This window comes from Berghia stephanieae, chromosome 3 (genome assembly GCF_034508935.2).
Source record: "Berghia stephanieae isolate SIO BIC M18660-M18661 chromosome 3, UCSD_Bste_1.3, whole genome shotgun sequence".
Lineage (NCBI taxonomy): Eukaryota > Metazoa > Mollusca > Gastropoda > Nudibranchia > Aeolidiidae > Berghia > Berghia stephanieae.
Window position 1 is genome coordinate 38,693,226 of NC_088362.1, and position 22,177 is coordinate 38,715,402.

At 33.9% G+C, this 22,177-nt stretch overlaps 1 protein-coding gene across 4 annotated transcripts in view; it reads left to right on the forward strand.

The window, feature by feature from the left end:
* Nucleotides 1–22,177, forward strand: part of LOC144967693 (proline dehydrogenase 1, mitochondrial-like) — a 99,885-nt gene that overhangs the window by 10,039 nt on the left and 67,669 nt on the right. For all 4 annotated transcript variants that reach the window (XM_078905233.1, XM_078905232.1, XM_078905235.1 and 1 more), the window contains exons 3-4: nt 5,849–5,880; nt 14,067–14,216. In XM_078905233.1, the coding sequence (XP_078761359.1) occupies nt 5,849–5,880; nt 14,067–14,216 (182 nt within the window). The remainder of the gene's footprint in view (nt 1–5,848; nt 5,881–14,066; nt 14,217–22,177) is intronic.

Consider the following 22,177-nt stretch of genomic DNA (forward strand, 5'->3'; position numbering starts at 1 on the left):
AAAACAATCAACAGAAACAACGTCAAGATAAGCTACAGCTGTGCACAAAACATGAAACAGATCATTACCAACCACAACAGACAAATCATATCCGAACCCAACAACATCAATAAAAATAAAGACAAGTGCAACTGTAGAAAGAAGGACAATTGCCCTCTAAAAGGAAACTGCCAAAGAAGCGCCATAGTCTACAAAGCCACCATAACCACTGACAACACTGCAGCACAATACATCGGCAGCACAGAACCCCCATTCAAAACAAGATACAACAATCACAAAGCCTCCATAACACATGAAAGCAAAGTAAAAAGCATCAAATTAGCAATGCACTATTAGGAACAAATAAGCAATTAATAAAACACCAACAATAACCTGGGAGGTCGTCAGGCAAAGCAGCCCCTACAGATACGGTGCTAGAAAATGCAACCTGTGCCTGACAGAGAAACTGTAAATATTATTACACAACCACAGAAACAATAGCACCTTAAACAAAAGATCAGAACTAATGACAATGTGCAGACACTCTAATAAATTCAAGCTCAAAATGCAAAAGGTCAAATAACCCTCCCCGCCCCCCCCCCCTCTTCCCCACGCAACCACATTCCACAACAATATCATACACACACATGTATACACCACACACGACACACACACACACAGACACACACACACACACACACACTCATTATATAAGCAATGAGAGCACACTACAACAATGTCACTACACATCAACACTAATCACCCCTACACAACGGAAACAAGGGCATACGGAGTGTTAACACCTCAAACGGAATACATTTTTTCTTCGGACATTATGCCGACTGACGAAAGCCACAGAAACGTACGTCTTGGCCATATATAATGTGAGTGACAATTTATATTTTATATTAGCTCTAACCATCATTATCGAGCACTTTCGTGCCTACGAGTACCCACCAACACTCATATATATATATTATATATATATATATACAATATATATATATATATATATATATATATATATATATATATATATATATATATATATATATATATATATATATATATATATTAATATATTATAATTAAAAAACGCCAAACAAACTATATTATTCTAAAATAAATAAAGAAAACTTAGCTTGAAATTCCTCAATGAATCACTTTGATGAAATTGGTGTAAATAATCTTAAATAATAGAAGTATTTAGTAACTGTACCATTTAGTGCTGATCAAAGTTAAATACAGAAGCAGAGATGCGAATGCTGATTAAAATAATAAATAAATAATTAGATACAATGAGGATGATGATGATGATAATAATAATAATAACAATAATAATAAAAACAATAACAATAATAATAATAATGATAATAGTGATAATAATAAGAACAATAACAATAATAATAATAATAATAGTAATAATAATAATAATAATAATAATAATATTAATAATTAATAATATCAGTAATGATAATAATAATAATGATAATAATAATAATGATAATAATAATAATAATAATAATAATAATAATTTTAATAATAATAATAATAGTAATATCAGTAATAATAATAATAATAATAAAATTAATAATAATAATATTAATAATAATAATAATATGAATAATAATAATAATAATAATTATAATAATAATAATAATAATAATAATAATAATAATAATAATAATAATAATAATAATAATAATAATAATAATAATAATAATAATAATAACATAACAGAATGAAAATCTAATCCCGTAAATAAATGATCAATTGGCCAAAATACATATAGAAACGGCCCAGTACACTCATTAAAAGGGAAAGATAGCTGACACTATCTACTGGGCCGTTGCCCCTGGTAAAGGGTCATATCACGGGCCACACGCCTCATCATTTGAAGTATATTTGGCATGTATGTGTAAAAAAAACAACAAAATAAATAAATAAAAAAATAAAAAATAATTAGTACATAAATAAATAAATAAATAATTGGATATATAAAAAAATAATTTATTATTATTATTATTTTTATCATTATTATTATTAATATATTATTATTATTATTATATTATTATTATTATTATTGTTATTATTATTATTATTATTATTATTATTATTATTATTATTATTATTATTATTATTATTATTATTATTATTATTATTATTATTATTATTACTTATATATTTATCTATTCATTTAATATTAATAATATTAATAATACTGGGTGGGGATCCTGACCTCGCATAGTGGGCAGGGAGGTACATACTGTGTCTTCTATCCCCTTATATCTATTTTCCAACATGCTTTCTGTCTTTATCTTCGAATGAGATTACTTGGTTTTTTCCTGGCCCTGGTCGGATACCCTGACTGGGAGGGAAACGGTCAAATGTATAGTTAGAGTTTTGGGAGATGATATTTTTATCCTTGTAAATCATCTCTCTGTTATGCACTGTACTGTTTAGTTAATATTATAATTATGTATGATTTTGTAAATATTTGACTGTATCCCTCTTAGTTGGGACCTGTGTCTGGATGAGACTTGAAGGTGATCTCAAACTAAGTACTTTGATTGTGTGCTCTTGGAGTCTACATCTGTTTCCTATTTGAACCAATTCCCCTTTGTCTTACCTTTTCTCGGGTGCTCTAATTGTAATTCTAGAACTTTTTACTATCCGATTTTCTTCCTTTTTACTGGCGCTTATATGACCTTAATTTGTTGCAAGCGCCGTAAAACCCTTAAAAACAAAACAAACAAACAATATTAATAATACTTGTCATATATTCTCTTTTTGACTTTCTAGCCCTGGCCGATGCCTTATTATGTACACTCTTAACTTCTCCGCATAGGGTACTGACTCTTCATATTACAGGAAGGCAATCCCATCCTTACCTTTATATGGCAATTCTTAACAAATATATATTTAAAAAAAAAATATATATTTATATAATATATCTTTTCATTGAGTTCCTCCATTCCATCATTAGTTAATTAATTAATTAATTAGTTAATTAATTTATATATTAATTAATTTATAAATTATTTTATTATTATTTTATTACATTATTTTTTTTATTTATCCAATTATTTATTTATTTATTTAATTATTTATTTACTAATTATTTTTTATTTTTAAAATTTTTTTATTTATTTATTTATTTATGTATTATTATTATTATTTTTTTTTTTAATTTAATTTTTTTTTTTTTTTTTACTTACACATACATGCCAAATATACTTCTAATGATGAGGCTTGTGGCCCGTGCGATGACTCTTTTCCAGAGGCAACGGCCCAGTAGATAGTGTCAGCTATCTTTCCATTTTAATGAGTGTACTGGGCTTTTAAGTCTTTTTATTTTTATTTTTATTTCTATAGGTCTTTTGGCCAATTGATCATTTATTTACGGGATTAGATTTTCATTCTGTTATTATTATTATTATTATTATTATTATTATTATTATTATTATTATTATTATTATTATTATTATTATTATTATTATTATTATTATTATTATTATTATTATTATTATTATTATTATTATTATTGCGAGTGGTTGGATGGGAGCATCACCCTTGAATCTTATACCTATGATGTTCGCATGGGTGTACGATCCGATAGTGATGTCGTTTCTTCTTCTCTTTACTAGCCTATCCTGCTTCTTTGGTTTGTGATTGTATTTTTGACAGGGGATATCTTTTTTTTCTGTAAATCTTCTGCCTGTTTGTTCTTGGTTATTTATAATTTAGCTTATGATATCTTTAGGTTATGATTTTGATTTACATTTGTACTATTTTTGTTAGATTGCTTGTTTTTTTGTTTCAGCGGTCTCTCATATAACCTCAATTGTGTTGGAAGAGACCTAAAGCAACAAACAAACAAAAAAAATTATTATTATTATTATTATTATTATTATTATTAATTTTATTATTTTTATTATTACTGATATTAATTACTATTATTATTATTATTATTATTATTATTATTATTATATATTATTATCATTACTGATGTTATTAATATCATTATTATTGTTGTTCTTCTTATTATTACTATTATTATTATTATTATTATTATTATTATTATTATTATTATTATTATTATTATTATTATTATTATTATTATTATTATTATTATTTATTATTATTATTGTTTTTATTATTATTGTTATTATCATCATCATCATCATCCTCATTTTATCTAATTATTTATTTAGTATTTTAATCAGCATTCGCGTCTCTGCTTCTATATTTAATTTTGATCAGCACATACAGGTACATACTGTGTCTTCTATCACCCTATGCCCTATGTCTGTTATCCAACATGCTTTCTGTCTTTGTCTTGGAATGGGATTACTGGGTTTTTTTTCCTAGCCAGAGACCTAGCTGGGAGGGAAACAGTCAAATGCATAGTTATTGTTTTGGGAGATGATATTTTATTTTATTTGTTATTTTTAATGTATAATGTAAGCATTTGAGTGTATTCCTCTTTGTTGGATTTTGTGCTTGTGTCCGGATGAGACTTTTAGGTGATCTCAAACTAAGTACATTGGTGGTATGCTCTTGGAATCTACATCTGATTTCTATTTGAACCAATTCCCTTATGTCTTACTTTTTTTTGAGTGCTTTAATTGTAATTTTACAACTTTTTACTATCCCATTTTCTTTCTTTTTACTGGCGCTGATATAACCTTAATGTGTTGCAAGCGCCGTAAAACCCTTAAAAACAAAATTATTTATTTATTATTTTAATCAGCATTCGCATCTCTGCTTCTAGATATATTTAATTTTGATCAGCACCAAATTGTACAGTTACTAAATACTTCTATTATTTATCTTGACGACAAGATTATTTACACCAATTTCATCAAAGTTATTCACTGAGGAATTTCAAGCTAAGTTTTCTTTCTTTCTCACTCTCTTCTATTTTAAATATAACTTTGAACCGCATCCTTCCACTCCCGTTCTCCCACTTTCATTCTCTCTCTCTCCCTCTCTCCCTCTCTCCCTCCCTCCCTCCCTCCCTCCCTCCCTCCCTCCCTCCTTCCCTCCCTCGTTTTTATTACCTTTTTTTTTTTTCAATATCTTAACAGCGGAGGTAGGGGATCACTAATAACACTATTGCTGTCTAGTATTCTTCAATTACCCCTCTCCACATCCCCCTACCTTATATAGTTTTTCATCTCTCTTTCTCTCTCTCTCTCTCTTCCATTGCACACACACACACGCACGCACGCACACACACACACGTGCACACACACACACACGCACACACACACATTTACACATTTTTGCCTGTATTATTATGACAATTTAATATAAATATATATGTATTCTGTGTTTACTTGATAAAGGCCAAGGGCTGAAACTTCGTTTGTTTTGTGTTGTTCATTCATGAGTCAGATTTACTCCCTTTATCTTTATCTCCAAATAATTGTTTTCATGATATTATTAAGGAGGACTATGACGCATTTATAGAGAATAAGTAGTCTTAATGAGCCATAACATATGGTAACAATTGCTTGTGACCCTTTGGACAGGATGCTAATCTATTGAATGTACTCTCATTTTGATTCACTCCTCAATATGAAAAAGAAACTTTGCGTAAAATATATTTCTTTATGGCTTGTCGTAATCCTCTGACTTAATACATCAACTCACTTGTGGTGTTAGTTATATTGATTTGATAACCATGTGGAAATATTTAGGAAATTTTCTTTTAAAGGTTTTGTATGTGGAAAGGTTTAGCACTGTTGGCTGCCCTTTTTATGTTCATTTTTCTGATATATATGCTTAAATTACCATTCTCTAAATGAGATAAACTACTTTGGTTTTTCTTATCAATAATTTTTTAAATTTTGTTTTCTTTCAGAGGATTTGATAACAAGCCATTGAAACACATAGGTGTGTAACCTATTTTAAAATTATATTTCTTCTTAAGCACATGATGTTATAAGACCAGGTTTATGAAATGACACTTATTAAAATATTTGACCCACTGACTTGATATAGTGTGCCATTGAGTTAAACTAGTCACTGAAAATTACTATATGGTCTAAATTATGAAATTTTGACACAGTCCACGCTATTGAGAACAGAACTAATGTAGTTTCTTAAACCGCCTTATCAAATTTTGTAATTCTAAAGTTTTCAATGTACTGTAATCCAATTTTTTAAATGACTCTTACGCAATACTAAAATGAATGATGGGTAACATTATAGAGAGTTGAGACTCGTGGTGACTGTTACTATTATAATTTCCTCTTGTTTGTTTTAGACATTGAAAACAATCAGGTGTATGGTACTTAAAATAATGTAGTTAATTTTTACAGCACCAAATCATCTTGTCCTTTTCGTCTTTCACAGCCAATATCATTGTATTTATTGATGAGTACTAAATTTTTTGCATGCCCTGGTTTGTACCAATCATATTTTACTGGCAAACTTATCTAATATCAATTGTAATGCAGAGCTGCCAACCTACTGCAAAACATGCGGAATTGTACGCATTTTCAGCGATTGTACGCTTGCACGCATTTCCCCCAAGATTGTACCCATTTTCAGTGTACAGAGTCACTTCAGTTTTCTTTAGTTGTAATTCATATTATTACTAGCCTATTGAGAAACCTTGATGACCAAGTGGATGTTCATATATTTTTTGACTAATTATGATCTTCATGCTGGGAGGTAGAATTCTGAAAGGATTGGATTATAGTCTTGGGAACATCATTGTTGCTGCAATTGAGCTTGTGCGGTGTGACTTTATGTAACTATACCTTCCTCTTGCTTTCACAATGGTTTTCGTCGATTTCAGGATTGTACCCATTTTTATGAAATCTCCCCCATTTTGAGGTCCCATTGTACACCTTCTCATCAGATGGGGTTGGCAGCTCTGGTAATGCTTGCCTAGAAACAAGTTTGCTTTATGTTTGGTTTTTATCATATTTTTATATTTTAAATTTAAGAGGGATCCACATTGACATATTTTAGTGTATAATGAGCTAGAGCCTTGAACGTCACCAACTCAGACTGATTCATTAAAAAGTTTTATTGAAAGAAGCCGAATGTCTTTGGCATTATTTGAAATTAGTTATTTATGATTTCGTATCATGTCACTTTTAAGCATCACCCCAAGAACTGTATTTTTGATAATGTCTCCAAACATTTGATTCGAAAGAAGATTTTTAATTTAATGGTGGTGAGTTAATCTCGGGTGAGTTACACAGCCGTTTACTAGTTTCACTTTAGTTCGACAGGTAAATTTTGCAGGACGCTAGTTCATAACAGATGGCGAGTCACGGCCTGTGCCGAAAGGGAGACTGAGCAATTTTTCCTATTTTGATGATTTTTTTCTTAAGTTCAAAGTGGCGTAGTAAAGATGCTATTAGATGTTGCAATAAGATATTTTAGAGTCATTACTAGTGATCTATATACTTTTATTTTATATAATTTTAGTAGATCATTTGGGATTAGCTTTTATAGGAAATAACCATAAAAATGGGTCAGAAATTTTAATTACTTCAAACGATATAATCAAAAATTACATAGTTATCTGAGTTTATACAACTAAATGAGAAATACTGCAATAATCATCAATATTCACAGAGTAGACATATGTAATCAAAGTCGTTTTGTAATGAAGCATTGTTGAGATATCCGCTCACCTGTACAGCAATATCCTTTTTTGACAGCAATAAAAAAAATGCGTAATCACCGAATTGTAGGGGTTTGTTGATCAAATGATCAAAACAAACTGGTTTTAGTAATGGCAATTGACAATTCTTAGGAAAAGATATGTTCTTTGACGTTTGTATAGATCTAAACTATAATAGTAATAATAATAATAATTAATATAATAATAATAATAATAAATAATAATAATAATAATATAATAATAATGACGATAATAATTACAATAATAATAATAATAATAATAATGATGATGATGATGATCATTTTCATGAAAATAATATAGTGGCTATCACCTAAACGCCTGCTAATTTTGGTAAAACGCAATACTTTTCTCTTTAAAATATCGTTCTAAATGCCCGTTTAAAAAAAATTGGAATTCGCCTTTATATGTCCACTCTGACAGAAAGGAAATAAAAAAAAGAAAGAATAAAGAATTTTACTGAATCATTTGCGGCCAAAGAATTGACTCATCACCTGTTTCCGAGAGTTTTATTTAACTTCCCAACGCCCCAAATTACTATCAATTCATTCAATATAATTTACTCCTCCCCACTCTACGCTCTCGGCAATTTCCTTTCATGTCCCTCAAACTGCTTTCTTTTCATGGAGCGTCCAATCAGCTTTTTACAATTGCCCATTTCCAATTGGCTGCTGAATAAGGACAATTCTAATTTCAATTGTCCACCAGTCGGTCATCAGCAAAGTCAAGAAAGCTCCTCCTACTCAAATCACACATACCCACGAATATAATAGGCCTTGTAGACCAGTCACTGGTCTTTGATGTTACACAACCATCCGCCAGCTTTGATCACATCGCTTTTGATGATGTCACTCAATATCTATCTTCTTCAACATAAAAGAATATTGCGGTGAGGTGCGAATGGAATGACGTAGCTGTGTTAAAGTTATAGGTTCAAAGTTCAATTGTCAGAGGGAACTGATGAGAGATTAAACTGAGGTGGTAAAATGAAAATTGTTTCGTGGTAAAACGTTGCATAAATTAGTTTTATGTACACCAACACACACACACAATACACACACTTACACACACACACACACACTCTCTCTCTCTCTCTCTCTCTCCAGTGCTGCGACAAAAAAAAAAAAGGGACGCCGACCAGATAGCTAATACTATTTAAAATGAGGAAAATGCGCTTCGTGAAAAATGACTTTGTTATTGAAACAGAAGTTCGATAACAAAATGACTATTTTTATCAATGAAACGAGGGGGGTGATATTATTATTAGATTAGATAATCAAAATGAACTGTTATTTTTTATCATAGGTAAAGATAAGTTATAACTATTCATTTGAACTTTGTATAGACGTCTAGATCTTAACACATTTTTATACTTTTTATTAACATACGTAAAACCTCGCGATTATTCTAAGGAACAGCTGATTGTTACATTTCACAGAAACAGCATCTAATTAACCAACGTTCTGTTTTCTTTTTTTCACCGGTGGAACTTCACTTCCTAATTCTGGAGCAGTTTGCATGAAATGTTTTTTAACCACATATCTCATTTGAGCCCTTTCACAGCTTATTCGGCAGAGTCCATTTGCATTGAGACAATGCTTGTTTTCAGTATGACCATTCATCTGAGTAAAGAAAAAAAATAATTAGTTATTATTGATGATGATGATGATGATGATGATGATGATGATAATAATAATTGTAATTATAAGAGTTATAATAATATTATTGATTGTAAGTAATAATACGATAGTGATCGCCTAGATGCTTGCTAATAATAATAACGTAATCATTTTACTTTAAAATATAGTTCTAAATGCCCGTTATTCAAAATTGAATCCGCCTATATACCCACTCTGAAATATTTTTTAGCAAAAATAAGATAGAGAAAGAAGTTTACTGTAGCATTTGCGGCCAAAAAAATGATTTATCACCGGTCTGCGAGAGTCTTATTTGACACCTAGACAACGCCCCAAATTACTTTCAATTCATTTCAAATTTACTCCACCTCTCCAGCAATTTCATCCCATGACCTCCAAACTGATTTCTATCCATGGAGCGCCAATCAGATGTTTACAATTACCCATTTCCAATTGGCTGCTGAAAAAGGACAATTATAATTTCAATCGTCCACCAGTCGGTCATCGGCAAAGTCAAATAAGCCCCTCCCACTCAAATCACATATCCCCTCGAAAGTTCGGCCTTGTAGCGCAGTCCACCGGGCTTTTGATGTTATACAATCATCCGCCACCTTTGATCACATCGCTTTTTGATGTCATAATATATATATATATCTACCCTCTTTTCCCACGCCCATTGACTGTACCAACGGGCGATGTAGAAGAATATCGAGGGAAGGTGCGAATTGTGAAGACGGAATGGCAAATCAGTGTGAAAGTTATAGGTTTAAAGTTCAATTTTCACAGAGAAATCATGAGAACTTGACTGAACAAGCAATAAAAATCGTTCCGTGCTAAAAATGTGTGTACATGAGTTTTATACACACACACACACACACACACACACACACACACACACACACGCTCCCTCCGTCTCTCTCTCTCTCTCTCTCTCTCTCTCTCTGAGTGTGTGTGTGTAATACTACTACTACTACTACTACTACTACTACTACTACTACTACTGCTACTACTACTACTACTACTGCTACTACTACTACTACTACTACTACTACTACTACTACTACTACTACTACTACTACTACTACTACTATGATTACTACTATTACTGCGCTATTATCATCATCATCACCATAAAACAACAACAACAATAACGTTATCATCACAATTGGACTCGTGTTCTTATGTCTCTGGAGTTTGTCTGAATACGGGACTATTTTGTTAGCCAACAAAGAATTAGACAAGATGTGTTTACACGTTCATTGTGCAGAAACCTGTCATTACAAATCATTGAAATAAATGCTATATTAAAAGTAGATTATTACTCTTATATTTACTACCGTGTGTTAGGGTAACAAAACTCAGATAACATCAATTTGAATTTTTTAAACAATTAAAAATATTTTTCAGGTTAATTTTAAATAGAAAAATATACATTTTTCAAGAGAGAATAAAGTATACTCACCATTTCTTGATATCAATGAAAATAATTGCGTCTTGAAGATGAAAATATGGCCCACAGCGTCATATTTTCGACTCTGAGCGCTACTTCAATCGCCTCACATCAGGCTGACCACCTGATACCCGATACCCTTGCTCTCGGGAAAAACGTAATTGACCGTGACACGATAGGTATGCAAGCCGGACGTTGGCGTGGCATGCGCGTGTGGTGCAACACTGTGATGCAATTATTTGCTTTGAAAACCCTTCTTTTGCCCCCTTCCCCCCACCAAACCTTCAGAACGATTCATTTTATTGTCATTATTCATGTTATCACCACGTTCAGATTTGTTTCTGTGTAATTTTTATTGTTTCTTGGTTTTCAACTTGGAAAATAATATTAGTTAAAATACGACTGCTTATCGCTCTTGGAATGATATCAAATTTGATGTGAGTGATGTGATAAATTTAATTAATAACTCTGGTTTGGATCCATGAAGTTTTTTTTTTTTTCGTGATTCCCTATTTTGAAGTCTTTGTCTTTAATATAAGTTTTAGAATAAGTTCGCGATATGAGCGATTTAGGGATAAATGTTAAATATTCACATTTGTGCTCAAATGTATTATCTCAATGTGTTCTCGGGGGAGGTGGGTAGGGGGGCCTGTGACAGGCTTGGAACAGTAGTAGTAGTAGTAGTAGTAGTAGTAGTAGTAGTAGTAGTAGTAGTAGTAGTAGTAGTAGTAGTAGTAGTAGTAGTAGTAGTAGTAGTAGTAGTAGTAGTAGTAGTAGTAGTAGTAGTAGTAGTAGTAGTAGTAGTAGTAGTAGTAGTAGTAGTAATAGTAGTAGTAGCAGTATTAGTAGTAGTAGTAGTCGTAGCAGTAGTAGTAGTATTAGTAATAGTAATGATAGTAGTGATAGTAGAAGTAGTGGTGGTGGTGGTGGTGGTAGTAGTAGTAGTAGTAGTAGTAGTAGTAGTAGTAGTAGTAGTAGTTTTAGTAGTAGTTATGTTTAAAATTTCATATTTGGATTATTGAAAATCATTTGTATAAAGTAAGATTTTATAAAATTACAATTCCAAGATTATTGTGAAGCTAGCTTCAGTAAACCTCTATGTAGACTTTCAAAAAATTCAGTAATGGGATATAGATAACTACTTCAAGAGCATTTTTTTGATTAACTATGAACTTCGCAAGAGAAATTGAGGGTGAGTTATAATTGTAATAGTTTTAAGAGTAATATAAAACAAAAAAATCAGATGTCCACGGATTCATTGTCTTGTAATCGACACTTTAATTGAAAAATGTTAATGATAATCAGTTTAAAAAATGACCTACATTTGTTTCGATCTAACTATCATTCCATCATTCATAGACTACTGAAACTTGTCATGTCACAACCATACATCATTACTAACAGTTTCCACCCTACATGCTTTCAATGGCATGTTTTGATTTAACGGGAATGCCCAACTGTTGATTGCATACAATTACTATAACATGCATGTCCAGCAAGCGCGCCGTTCGTTTTCTCGCCGAAACTGGGTGAGTCATCACCTGGCACATCTGGCATCGCTTAACCGCGGTAGGGCTGTGGGGAGGCCGCGGTATTAAAGTATCGCAATTTGGACACTGTGGGCCGTTATATCCATATACAATAGAAAAATATAGAAGAAGTGTATGGTCAGCAATTGCAGTGTAAAAATGAACGATTTTACTAAATCTGTCTTATAGCCTGACTGACAATGAAATCCAAGCGGTGCATTCTACCCGCAGGGATAAATATAGGCCAATTCTCACGTTCTGGACATCTGTTATGACGTAACCACACAGTGGTCTCCCCGTCATCGACGGTGGGTCGTTCCCATTGGGGGTGAGGCGGTAATAAACTAAAGTGAAAGATATCTAGTGTAATAAACGGCTGTGGTTAATCTCGGACAGAATATTAAATTGGGTCAAATGACATTTTCCGTGTACTCTTCTTATTGTTATTGTGCTCTTAAAATCCACATCCATTCCCTATTTGAACCATTCCCCTTTGTCTTTTTCCTCAAGTCCTTTTAATTGTACATTTAGAATGTCTTTGCTATCCAATTTTCTTCCTTTTTACTGGCGCTGATATGACCTTAAATCTCTCGAGTTCACCCTCATCGAAAATCGAACAAATTTGTTCGATTTTCCATGCATATGAACTCGAGAGAGTTAATGTGTTGCAAGCGCTGTAAAACCCTTAAAAAGAAACAAAACAAACCTGTTAGTGGGGACCTGTGTTTGTGCCTGAATCAGACTTTTAGGTGATCTCATACTGAGTAAACTGACAGTGTGCTTGTGGAATCTACATCTGTTCCCTATTTGAACCTTTCCCCTTTATCTTACCTTTTCTCGTGTGCTTTCAATTTTAAATCTAACTCTCTTGACTATCCCATTTTCTTCCTTTTTTACTGGTGCTGAAATTACCTAAATGTGTCGCAAACGCTGCAAAACCCTTAAAAACAAAAACACACAAACAGCATCAGCATACAATAGAATGTTACATATTAGGTCAGAGGGCAGGTTGTATATGAACGGCTGATATAGTATTAAAGTTAGGATTGGTCTTTTGCAAAATCTGATTGTTATGATAATGTCAACTTCATCAGCTGTTGAATAAGCCGATTTAGGTGCAATTGCTTTTCTGTTAGCACAAGGAAAACCTGCCAGCATGAAGTTTATATAAATTTACAACATGCATAAATGAAAACTAAATACATATTAAATGCAGCTTATATGGAAAGTATAGAATTTGCTTGTTGCTCATTTAGAAGAGAAAAAAAAATCCAAGCTTTTCCAGAGCTTGCTCCATATTCAGAAGCCAGTTGAGTAAACAATTCTCTTTCATATTTACATTGTCTCTGATTATGACATGAAAATATTATACAATAGGGTTATAGTGGGCGATGTGATTTACAGACCGATTTGGTATTTTTATAATTGACCTTTAAATTTACTGTTATTTGTCTTAAATCGGTTACTTTGACAGAGGTTGAAGAGATTCTGGCAGTGTCTTGGTAAAAAAATTAATTTTTTGATCCTTTTTTTTTTTTTTTTTGGCAGAAAAGAGAAAACTATTTACGCAGATTCATGATTTGAGCTGGGCAATATAGAGAAAGAAGATATTTCATTATTGTACAATTTGGACTGCATTTATTGCCATTTAAGAATTAATTCTGGGCTCAAAACATTCTCTTTTGTATATTTTGTTTTCCTTTGAATACTTTGTAACATTGATTTGATTTCTCATGAGCTACCAAATTTTCACATTTTGAATAGCTGTTCACTACAAATGATCTTGAATATCTGTATTTCAGATGAAGAGATAGGCAGTAAGTTCACGCCTCATCATGAGTTTGGGGACAGACGAGAAGGTGTGAGCAGTGCCCGTACTTATTTTTATGAAGGAGAAACTCAGTGCGACAAGAATATGGATATCTTCCTCAGATGTATTGACGCGGTTACAGGTAAGCCATTTATTTTTCAAGGATAAGAGATTGTCCATTTTGGCTAGTTAGGACAAAAGGATTGATTAAAAAAGGTGAAGATTGTTCAGATATTTAAAACAAATGGTTACATGTCAGATGCATGACGAAGGCCAAAAGCCAAAACATTCTTTTTAGAGATTTTTTACCAAGAGACGGTGGATCATCCAAGTCTGTCCCAGTTTAATCTGGTGTTCCTCAAGGCTTAGTCCTTGGCCCCACTCTCTTTCTTTTTTATATTAACGACCTGGCAGATGCTCTTGAATCATTCACCTTTTTGCAGATGACACTATTGCATAATTGATTATAAAATTACAAGAAGATGGAGCACATCTGCAACACGACCTAGAGAAACTTGCGGCTTTGGAACAGAGTTACTGCATGGAGTTTCATCCAGAGAAATGCAAAGTCATTTCCATCTCCAGAAAGAAATCTCCATTCACATACAATTACAAGCTACACAACCACAACTTAAAGCACTTAACATCAGCCAAATATTTAGGAATAACAATAAAATCAGACTTAAAATGGGATGAACACATTAACAACATCACAAAAAAAGCAAATAGGACCCTGGGTTTCCTCTGAAGAAATTTAAAGATTAAATCAACAAGCCTAAAATCACTAGCTTACAAGTCATTAGTTCGACCACAAATTGAATATACATTCACTGTTTGGGACTCACACACAAAAAACCTTGCTGATAAACTGGAGGCAATACAGAGATGAGCCGCTCATTATGTTACAGGAAACTATGAGAAAACATCAAGTGTGAGCAGCATGATTGATCAACTTGAATGGAAGTCACTCCAACCTAGGAGGAAAATAGCGCGCCTGACTATGTTGTGTAGCAATGACTATCCCGCACAAATCTTTGGGCCTCTTTTTTCGCTCATGAAGTGCCCAAATTCGCGACAAAATATGGGACGAAGCCGTTTCGTACATGCTATTTAAAAAAATTAATTACGACGCTGTTTATAGATGAATATGACTGAAAGTTGGCACACAGTTAGAAAAGAGGTCAATTTAGATTATGTCAAGCGACAAAACTCGCACGATTACCAGAAGACCGTTAAAAATATATTTTTACTCTTTGGAGTACAATATTTCTAAAACTACAAAGCGGAGAGATTTTGTCGCTCATAAGGTTAAATATGCACATTTCTTCTATTTATATTTCAAATTTCATTCGATTATGATAGGTACTTTTCCCGTATTCTCACAAAACATCAACCCAATTTGCATTTCAATGAGTGAAAATATGGAGACGGCCATTTTGCTCCACATCGCGCGACACGAAAATGACGTGAGCGAGGCAAGGCTGCCAGATGGCCAGACTTTAACCTGACCAAATTCGACTTTAAAAGTGGCTAAATAGAAAATCATATGGCTTTCAATATTAAGACTGGTCCACTTAAAATGAACTAAATTTTAACAAACAGAAAATTGAATAGACTAGGATAAATGTCACTGAGACAAACATAGATGAATAAAATGTAATAAAATAAACAAAATTATATATTTGGCCACACACGTGGCCATCTGGCAACCTTGTTCGCGACGACGGATGACACAAATCCTCGCACGCTTTTAAAAAAATTAAGGTATTGTTTCATTGTTATGTCATAGGGATAGTAGATTAACTCTCTCTCTCTCTCTCTCTCTCTCTCTCTCTCTCTCTCTCTCTCTCTCTCTCTCTCTCTCTCTCTCTCTCTCTCCCTTTCTCTCTCTCTCTCTCTCTCTCTCTCTCTCTATCTCTCTCTCTTTCTCTCTCTCAAATCAATACTAGAACTAACATAAGCCATGGTCTCACGGGACTGATTGATCATAATTCAGCAGGCATTTTTCGTGTCATTTGTATGGGTTGTAGACACAAAATTACACTTCGGATAAGTTCCAAATGAGCAATATTATGTATATTTTAAAACAAATTTATAGTTGACCCTAGCCATACAGCTCTAAAACTATACAAGTTAGAACTCTTCTGATGTCTTCATCATATTTTCTGATACTTTTGCCATAAAATTGCCAAGTTTTAATATCTAATTCCACATATTAAGCGAGATACAGCCACAAACCAGAATAAAACGCAGAAAAAGCGTCCCATATTTTCCGTATTTTTTTCTCTTTGTGTGTCATCCAAATAAATGACATCTTTGAAACTGCATAACTTTGTTATATATTAATGGATTTTCAAAATTCAAAAAGAAGTCATTGCTATGTTGTGTAAGCTAAAGAACAACCTGGTGGCGATTTCAAATCCTGATCTCCAAACACTGGCACGAACATGCAGGACTTCCGACATGGACAGTTTCATCCCCCTGACATCCACCAAAGACCTCAGAAAATTCTCATTTTACCCCAGAACCATCACAGATTGGAACAATTTATCGCAGGAAGTTACATCTGCACCCACTTTAGATTTATTTACAGAGCTTCTAGATCACTGCTGAATTTTCACCGTAATGTTGTTGTTCATGTCAAAATCTTCATGAGTGAAGGTGGACACTAAAGGAAGATTCAGAGACACGACCAGATTTTCATCAACATCTATCAATCAAGTCAACCAATTTAAGACAAATGAATGTAAGTTAAAAGCAGTCACATAAAAGAAAAAAAAACCCCCAAAAACTTGAGCTTTTTTATAGCGTAATATCCACTAAATGTGCTCAAAGTGCTTTACAAGGGGTCCTTAGCCAACAGCAACGCTTAACATATAGAACGAGACATGACACCTGTTAGGCGATATTGCAATTATTTTCGGACAGAAACAACGCTGTTAACGACCAGGTACTCATTTTACACCTGAGTACGGTGAGAGAATGTGAATAAAGTCTTTTCCAAGGACTCAACTATGCGCTGAGCGAGGCTTGAACCCAGGACCTTCTGATCCGAAAGCGAGTGTCATACCGGGGGGGGGGGGGGGGGGGGGAGTGGTGGTGAAGGGGTGTACATTTGAATATAAAAGAAAGCTATTACGTCTTTAGGGTCTCTGCTTAGGGTGGTATAGTCAAACCATTGATTGAAAATAATTTTTCAATTTGATCTAGCAGACATGGTTGATCTTTCATCTGTATCTGTATGGTTGGCTCTGAAGAAACCAATGGTCTGGTTGTATTTCAGCGGCGACCTCATTTGGCGCGGGCCCATGTCAGTCGGGCCTTGAAATCGTTTAGGTGTGGTGCCATGATGACCAGTTCATCCAGCCCATTCCACTCCGAGATAGTTCTAATGAAGAAAGAATTTCTGTAGTTTTGTGTTCTTGTCTGTGGGATTTTGAAGCAGTTCGAATTGTTTGTGGCGTATCTGTCAATGGGGTTTTCGGTTATGTGGTTGGCGAAAGTGAATGCTCGGATTTTTCTTTTGTTTGGTCGTGGCGTGAAAAAGGAGTCTGCCTTTATTGATGGTATTTGATCTGTTATTATCTTGAACATGAATGACAGACGGGTTTCTTTTCTTCTTTGTTGGAGGCTGATGAGATTTCTTTCTTCTAACATTTTTGTCATGCATCCTGGGGTTCTGCTCTTATAGTTCCCAGTTATGAACCGGGCGCCTTGTCTCTGGACTCTCAAGTTTTTGAATATCCTCTTTCAGGTAGGGGTCCCAGGCAACTGCTCCGTATTCCAATTGTGATCTCACAAGTGCGAGGTAGGCGTTTTGTTTGCATGACGTTGGGACGTGACTAAGATTTCGGCAGAGAAATGCGAGGGTGCAGCTTGCCTTTTGGGTTATTTTGTTAATGTGTTTCCCCCATTTCAAGTCCTTTGAGAAGGTGATGCCAAGGTATGGGTTATCGTCGACTTGTTTCAGGATGGTGTTGTTTAATTTGTAGGTCTCATTGTACTTTTTAACTGTGCTGAGGATGTAGCATTTGTTTGCGTTAAATTTCATTCCCCAATCATTAGCCCACTGTTCGAGACTATTCAAGTCCTCTTGTAGCAATTTTTGATCATTTGCAGATTTTATTGGTCGGTATATTAGACAGTCATCGGCGAATAACCTAATCTGAGATTTTACTCGTAGAGATAGGTCATTGATGAAACAAAGAAATAGTATGGGTCCTAGCACCGTTCCCTGTGGTACTCCTGATATGACTGGACGTTCATCCGATGACGTGCCGTCTAGGACTACTTTCATGGTACGTTTTGTGAGGAAATTACAAAGCCATGTGTGTAAAGAGCCACGAATTCCGTAATTTTCTAGTTTCTGCAGGAGTTTTTGGTGGGGCACAGTATCAAATGCTTTGGAAAAGTCAAGGATGCCGATGTCTGCCTGAGTGTTGGCATTCTGGAGTCTCAACAGGTCGTTTACAGTTATTAGGAGTTGGCTTTCACATGAGTATCCTTTGCGAAACCCGTGGTTCAGGTCAGTTAGGATGTCATTGTTCTCAAAGTGGTTCATCATGTTCTTACAGATTATATGTTCTAATAGTTTGGATATTACAGACATCAGTGAGATTGGACGGTAGTTCTCTGCTTTATTTTTGTTGCCTTTTTTGAATACAGGTGCGATGTTTGCCTTCAGCCAGTCATTAGGGAGCAAAATTATGCATAATGAGGGGGCCAAACCCTCAGCACACTCCTTTAGTACTGTGTTGGGGATGTTATCTGGACCTGATGCCTTAGATGGATCGACGTTTTTCAGCAACTTTTCAACTCCTGAGATGTTTATGTTGATATTAGTAAGAGATTGGTCACACCTATGTGATGTCGGTGGGGTGGTTGTATCGTGTGGATCATGAGGGGTAAAGACAGATTTAAATTGATCCAAGAGGATCGTTGCTTTATCCTTCCCCTTAAAGTACAGGGTTTCATTTTCTTTCAATGGGGCTACACCAATGGAATCGTTTTTCTTGCTTTTTATGTAGTTCCAAAATGGCTTGGTATTGTTTGTTTTTCAAGTCCTTTTTCTATGACATTGTTAATGTGCGTCCATTCTGCTTGCCTTATTTCACTCCGACTGTGACGCTGCAACGATTTGTATGTATCCCAGGTTCCGCTCAGTTTAGCCCGCTTGAATGCTTTTCCTTTGCGTCTTAGTAGTGCTCGTATTTTCCTGTTCATCCACGGCGGCGTTCTTGTATTTTTATGTACTTTTTGGGGAATTGACTCCTTGATTGCACTGAGTAGGCAGGACTGAAAATGGCTTCACATTTCATTTACATCCATACCGTTTTTGTGCTGTTCTGTGATCTCTGATGACAGTCCCTCGATTCGTTTTCGTAGTGCGGCCCAGTTGGCCTTTTTGAAAAGGTATCGTGTTTTGGGGGGGTTGGTTCATATAATTGGGGTTTAGTGTGGTTTCAGTAACAATGCAGACATGATCTGATATTCCTGGTTGTGATGTTGTTGAATGGATCAGTGACGGATTGGATACGAAAACAAGATCTAAAATATTGTCACCGCATGTGCATTCTTCATGAATTTGTGTGAGGTGCGCTCCAACTGTAATGTCGATGAGGCTTTGTTGTATTGCACGTTGTGGGCAGACAGATAACGTTTTTGAACCGTCCCAGTTTATATCAGGACAGTTAAAGTCTCCTGTTAGAATCATTTGGTTTGGAGTTTTTTCTGAGTTGATTATTTCAAGCGATTTTTGCAGTTCTACGATGTCAGTTTCGTTTTGATGGGGCATGTAGAACGATCCAACAAGGATGTTTTTATGGCCTTGGATTTTAACGCTTACCCAGATTATCTCACAGTCAGTTTTGAACTTTGTTTGCTCACAGCCTGTGAGCTTTCTATCAACGAGTATGAATACTCCACCTCCCCGTCGCATGGTCTCATCGTCTTCATTTTCACTGACTTCATCTTCTGCCTCTTCTCTAGGTAGTTTTCTGTCATTTCGGAATACCTCGTATTCTTTGGGGAAGATTTCACATGACTTAATATTGTCATTTAGCCACGACTCTTGTCCACAGACAATGTCTGGTTCATGTTTGTCAATGAGTGCACAGAATTCAGCTCTTTTGTGTACAATGCTGCGACAGTTCACTGTTAGAATTTTTAGATTGTTATTAGTAGAATTTAAATTATTGCATTTTAATTTGACTGAGTTGTTTTTGATGTTTTCTTTGGCTTCTATTTGTTTTTGTTTTTGTTTCCTTCCACCTTTATTTCCTCTTTTTGTTATTTTTCTGTATGCCTTGAATAATTTAATAAATCTCAAAAGGTTCACTATTTCTAAATTCGGTGTATTATTAATTGTGTGACGTATTGTACATCGGTGTTGGGGTGAATAGTTATAACAATAATTAGGTGTTGTCATTCTCGGTGTTCATCGTCGACCGTTGTAATACGATCGATTAAAATAGCTCACTGTTTTTTTCCTTAAAATCGTAAAACGTAAACAACAATGGTCTTAATAGATGATAAAATCCTTGCAAAAATTTTATAAAACTTTAAAGTATTGCTAAATTAATTGTTTAAAATCCACGAACTTTCGTCAAAAGCAGCACAAACTCATACGAAATCCTCTGAATATGAAATAAGATTCGTCCTGTATAGAAATAACACTTAAAACAGCCATAAAATGAAGTAATTTTAAGAGCTCTGTGAAAAGCAGCCTTCCAGCGCTGAACACATTACACACAATGTTGTTGTTCATGTCAAAATCATTTCATTTTCATTTTCTAATTTCTAATTTGATGACATACAGAAAAAAAAGATCTTTTCTTTCCTGAAACAGAAAAAATGAGGTATCTAATCTTATAGAATTAATAATAATTCAACAATGGCAGGATATTTTATTATATATATATAATAATAATAATAATAATAATAATAATAATAATAATAATAATAATAATAATAATAATAATAATAATAATAATAATAATATAATAATAATAAATGGCATTAATATAGCGCTTTACCCCGTTGTCACAGGCTCTCAACTTTTCAATTTTCGGCCCCCCATTTTTGGAACTCTCTCCCATCACACGTGAGATGCTCGGATTCGTTGACAACCTTCAAATCTCACTTAAAGTTTTATCTTTTTATGTCATAATGTTGCAATATTATTTTCATATTTTGTTGTTGTTAAATTGAATTCGTATCACGTTTCCTTCACACTTGTCTCACTGTAATATGTTTTGTTTTATATTACTGTAAAGCTCTGACTCAGCGCTTTACAGTAATATAAAACAAAACATATTACAGTGAGACAAGTGTGAAGGAAATGTGATACGAATTCAATTTAACAACAACAAAATATGAAAATAATATTGCAACATTATGACATAAAAAGATAAAACTTTAAGTGAGATTTGAAGGTTGTCAACGAATCCGAGCATCTCACGTGTGATGGGAGAGAGTTCCAAAAATGGGGGGCCGAAAATTGAAAAGACTGTTCACCTATTTTACGCAATGGCTTAGGTTTGACAAGGATTGATTGGTCATTGCTTGACCTCAAGTTTCTATTGGGGACATATATGTTTAGAAGGTCTTTAATATAGGAGGGACTGTTCGTGCTCAGGGATTTGTAGACAACAGTACAAATCTTATAGGCAACTCTTTTTTCCACAGGAAGCCAATGTAACTCACGGAGAAGAAGAGTTGCTGACGGGTATTTGTTGTTATTGCTTACAATGAGCCTGGCTGCGTTATTTTGAGCAACCTGAAGTTTGCTAATTTTGTCTTTAGCTAAATTCTCCCAAAGGGAGTTACAATAGTCCAATTTAGATAAAACCAGGGAATTAATTAAAAGTTCTGTTATATGCTTCGGTATTAAATTACGAATTTTGCTTATTTTTTTTCATTTCTATGTACATAGATTGTATGGTGTTATTCATGTGGCTTGTCATGGAAAGATCTTTATCAATGATGACGCCAAGGTTTTTTGCTTTATTTGAAAATTCTATTGTGCTATTTCCGAGAGTAATAGGTGATTTATTTGCCTGTTTAAGGATACTCAGCCTTCCACACATTAAAATCTCAGTTTTA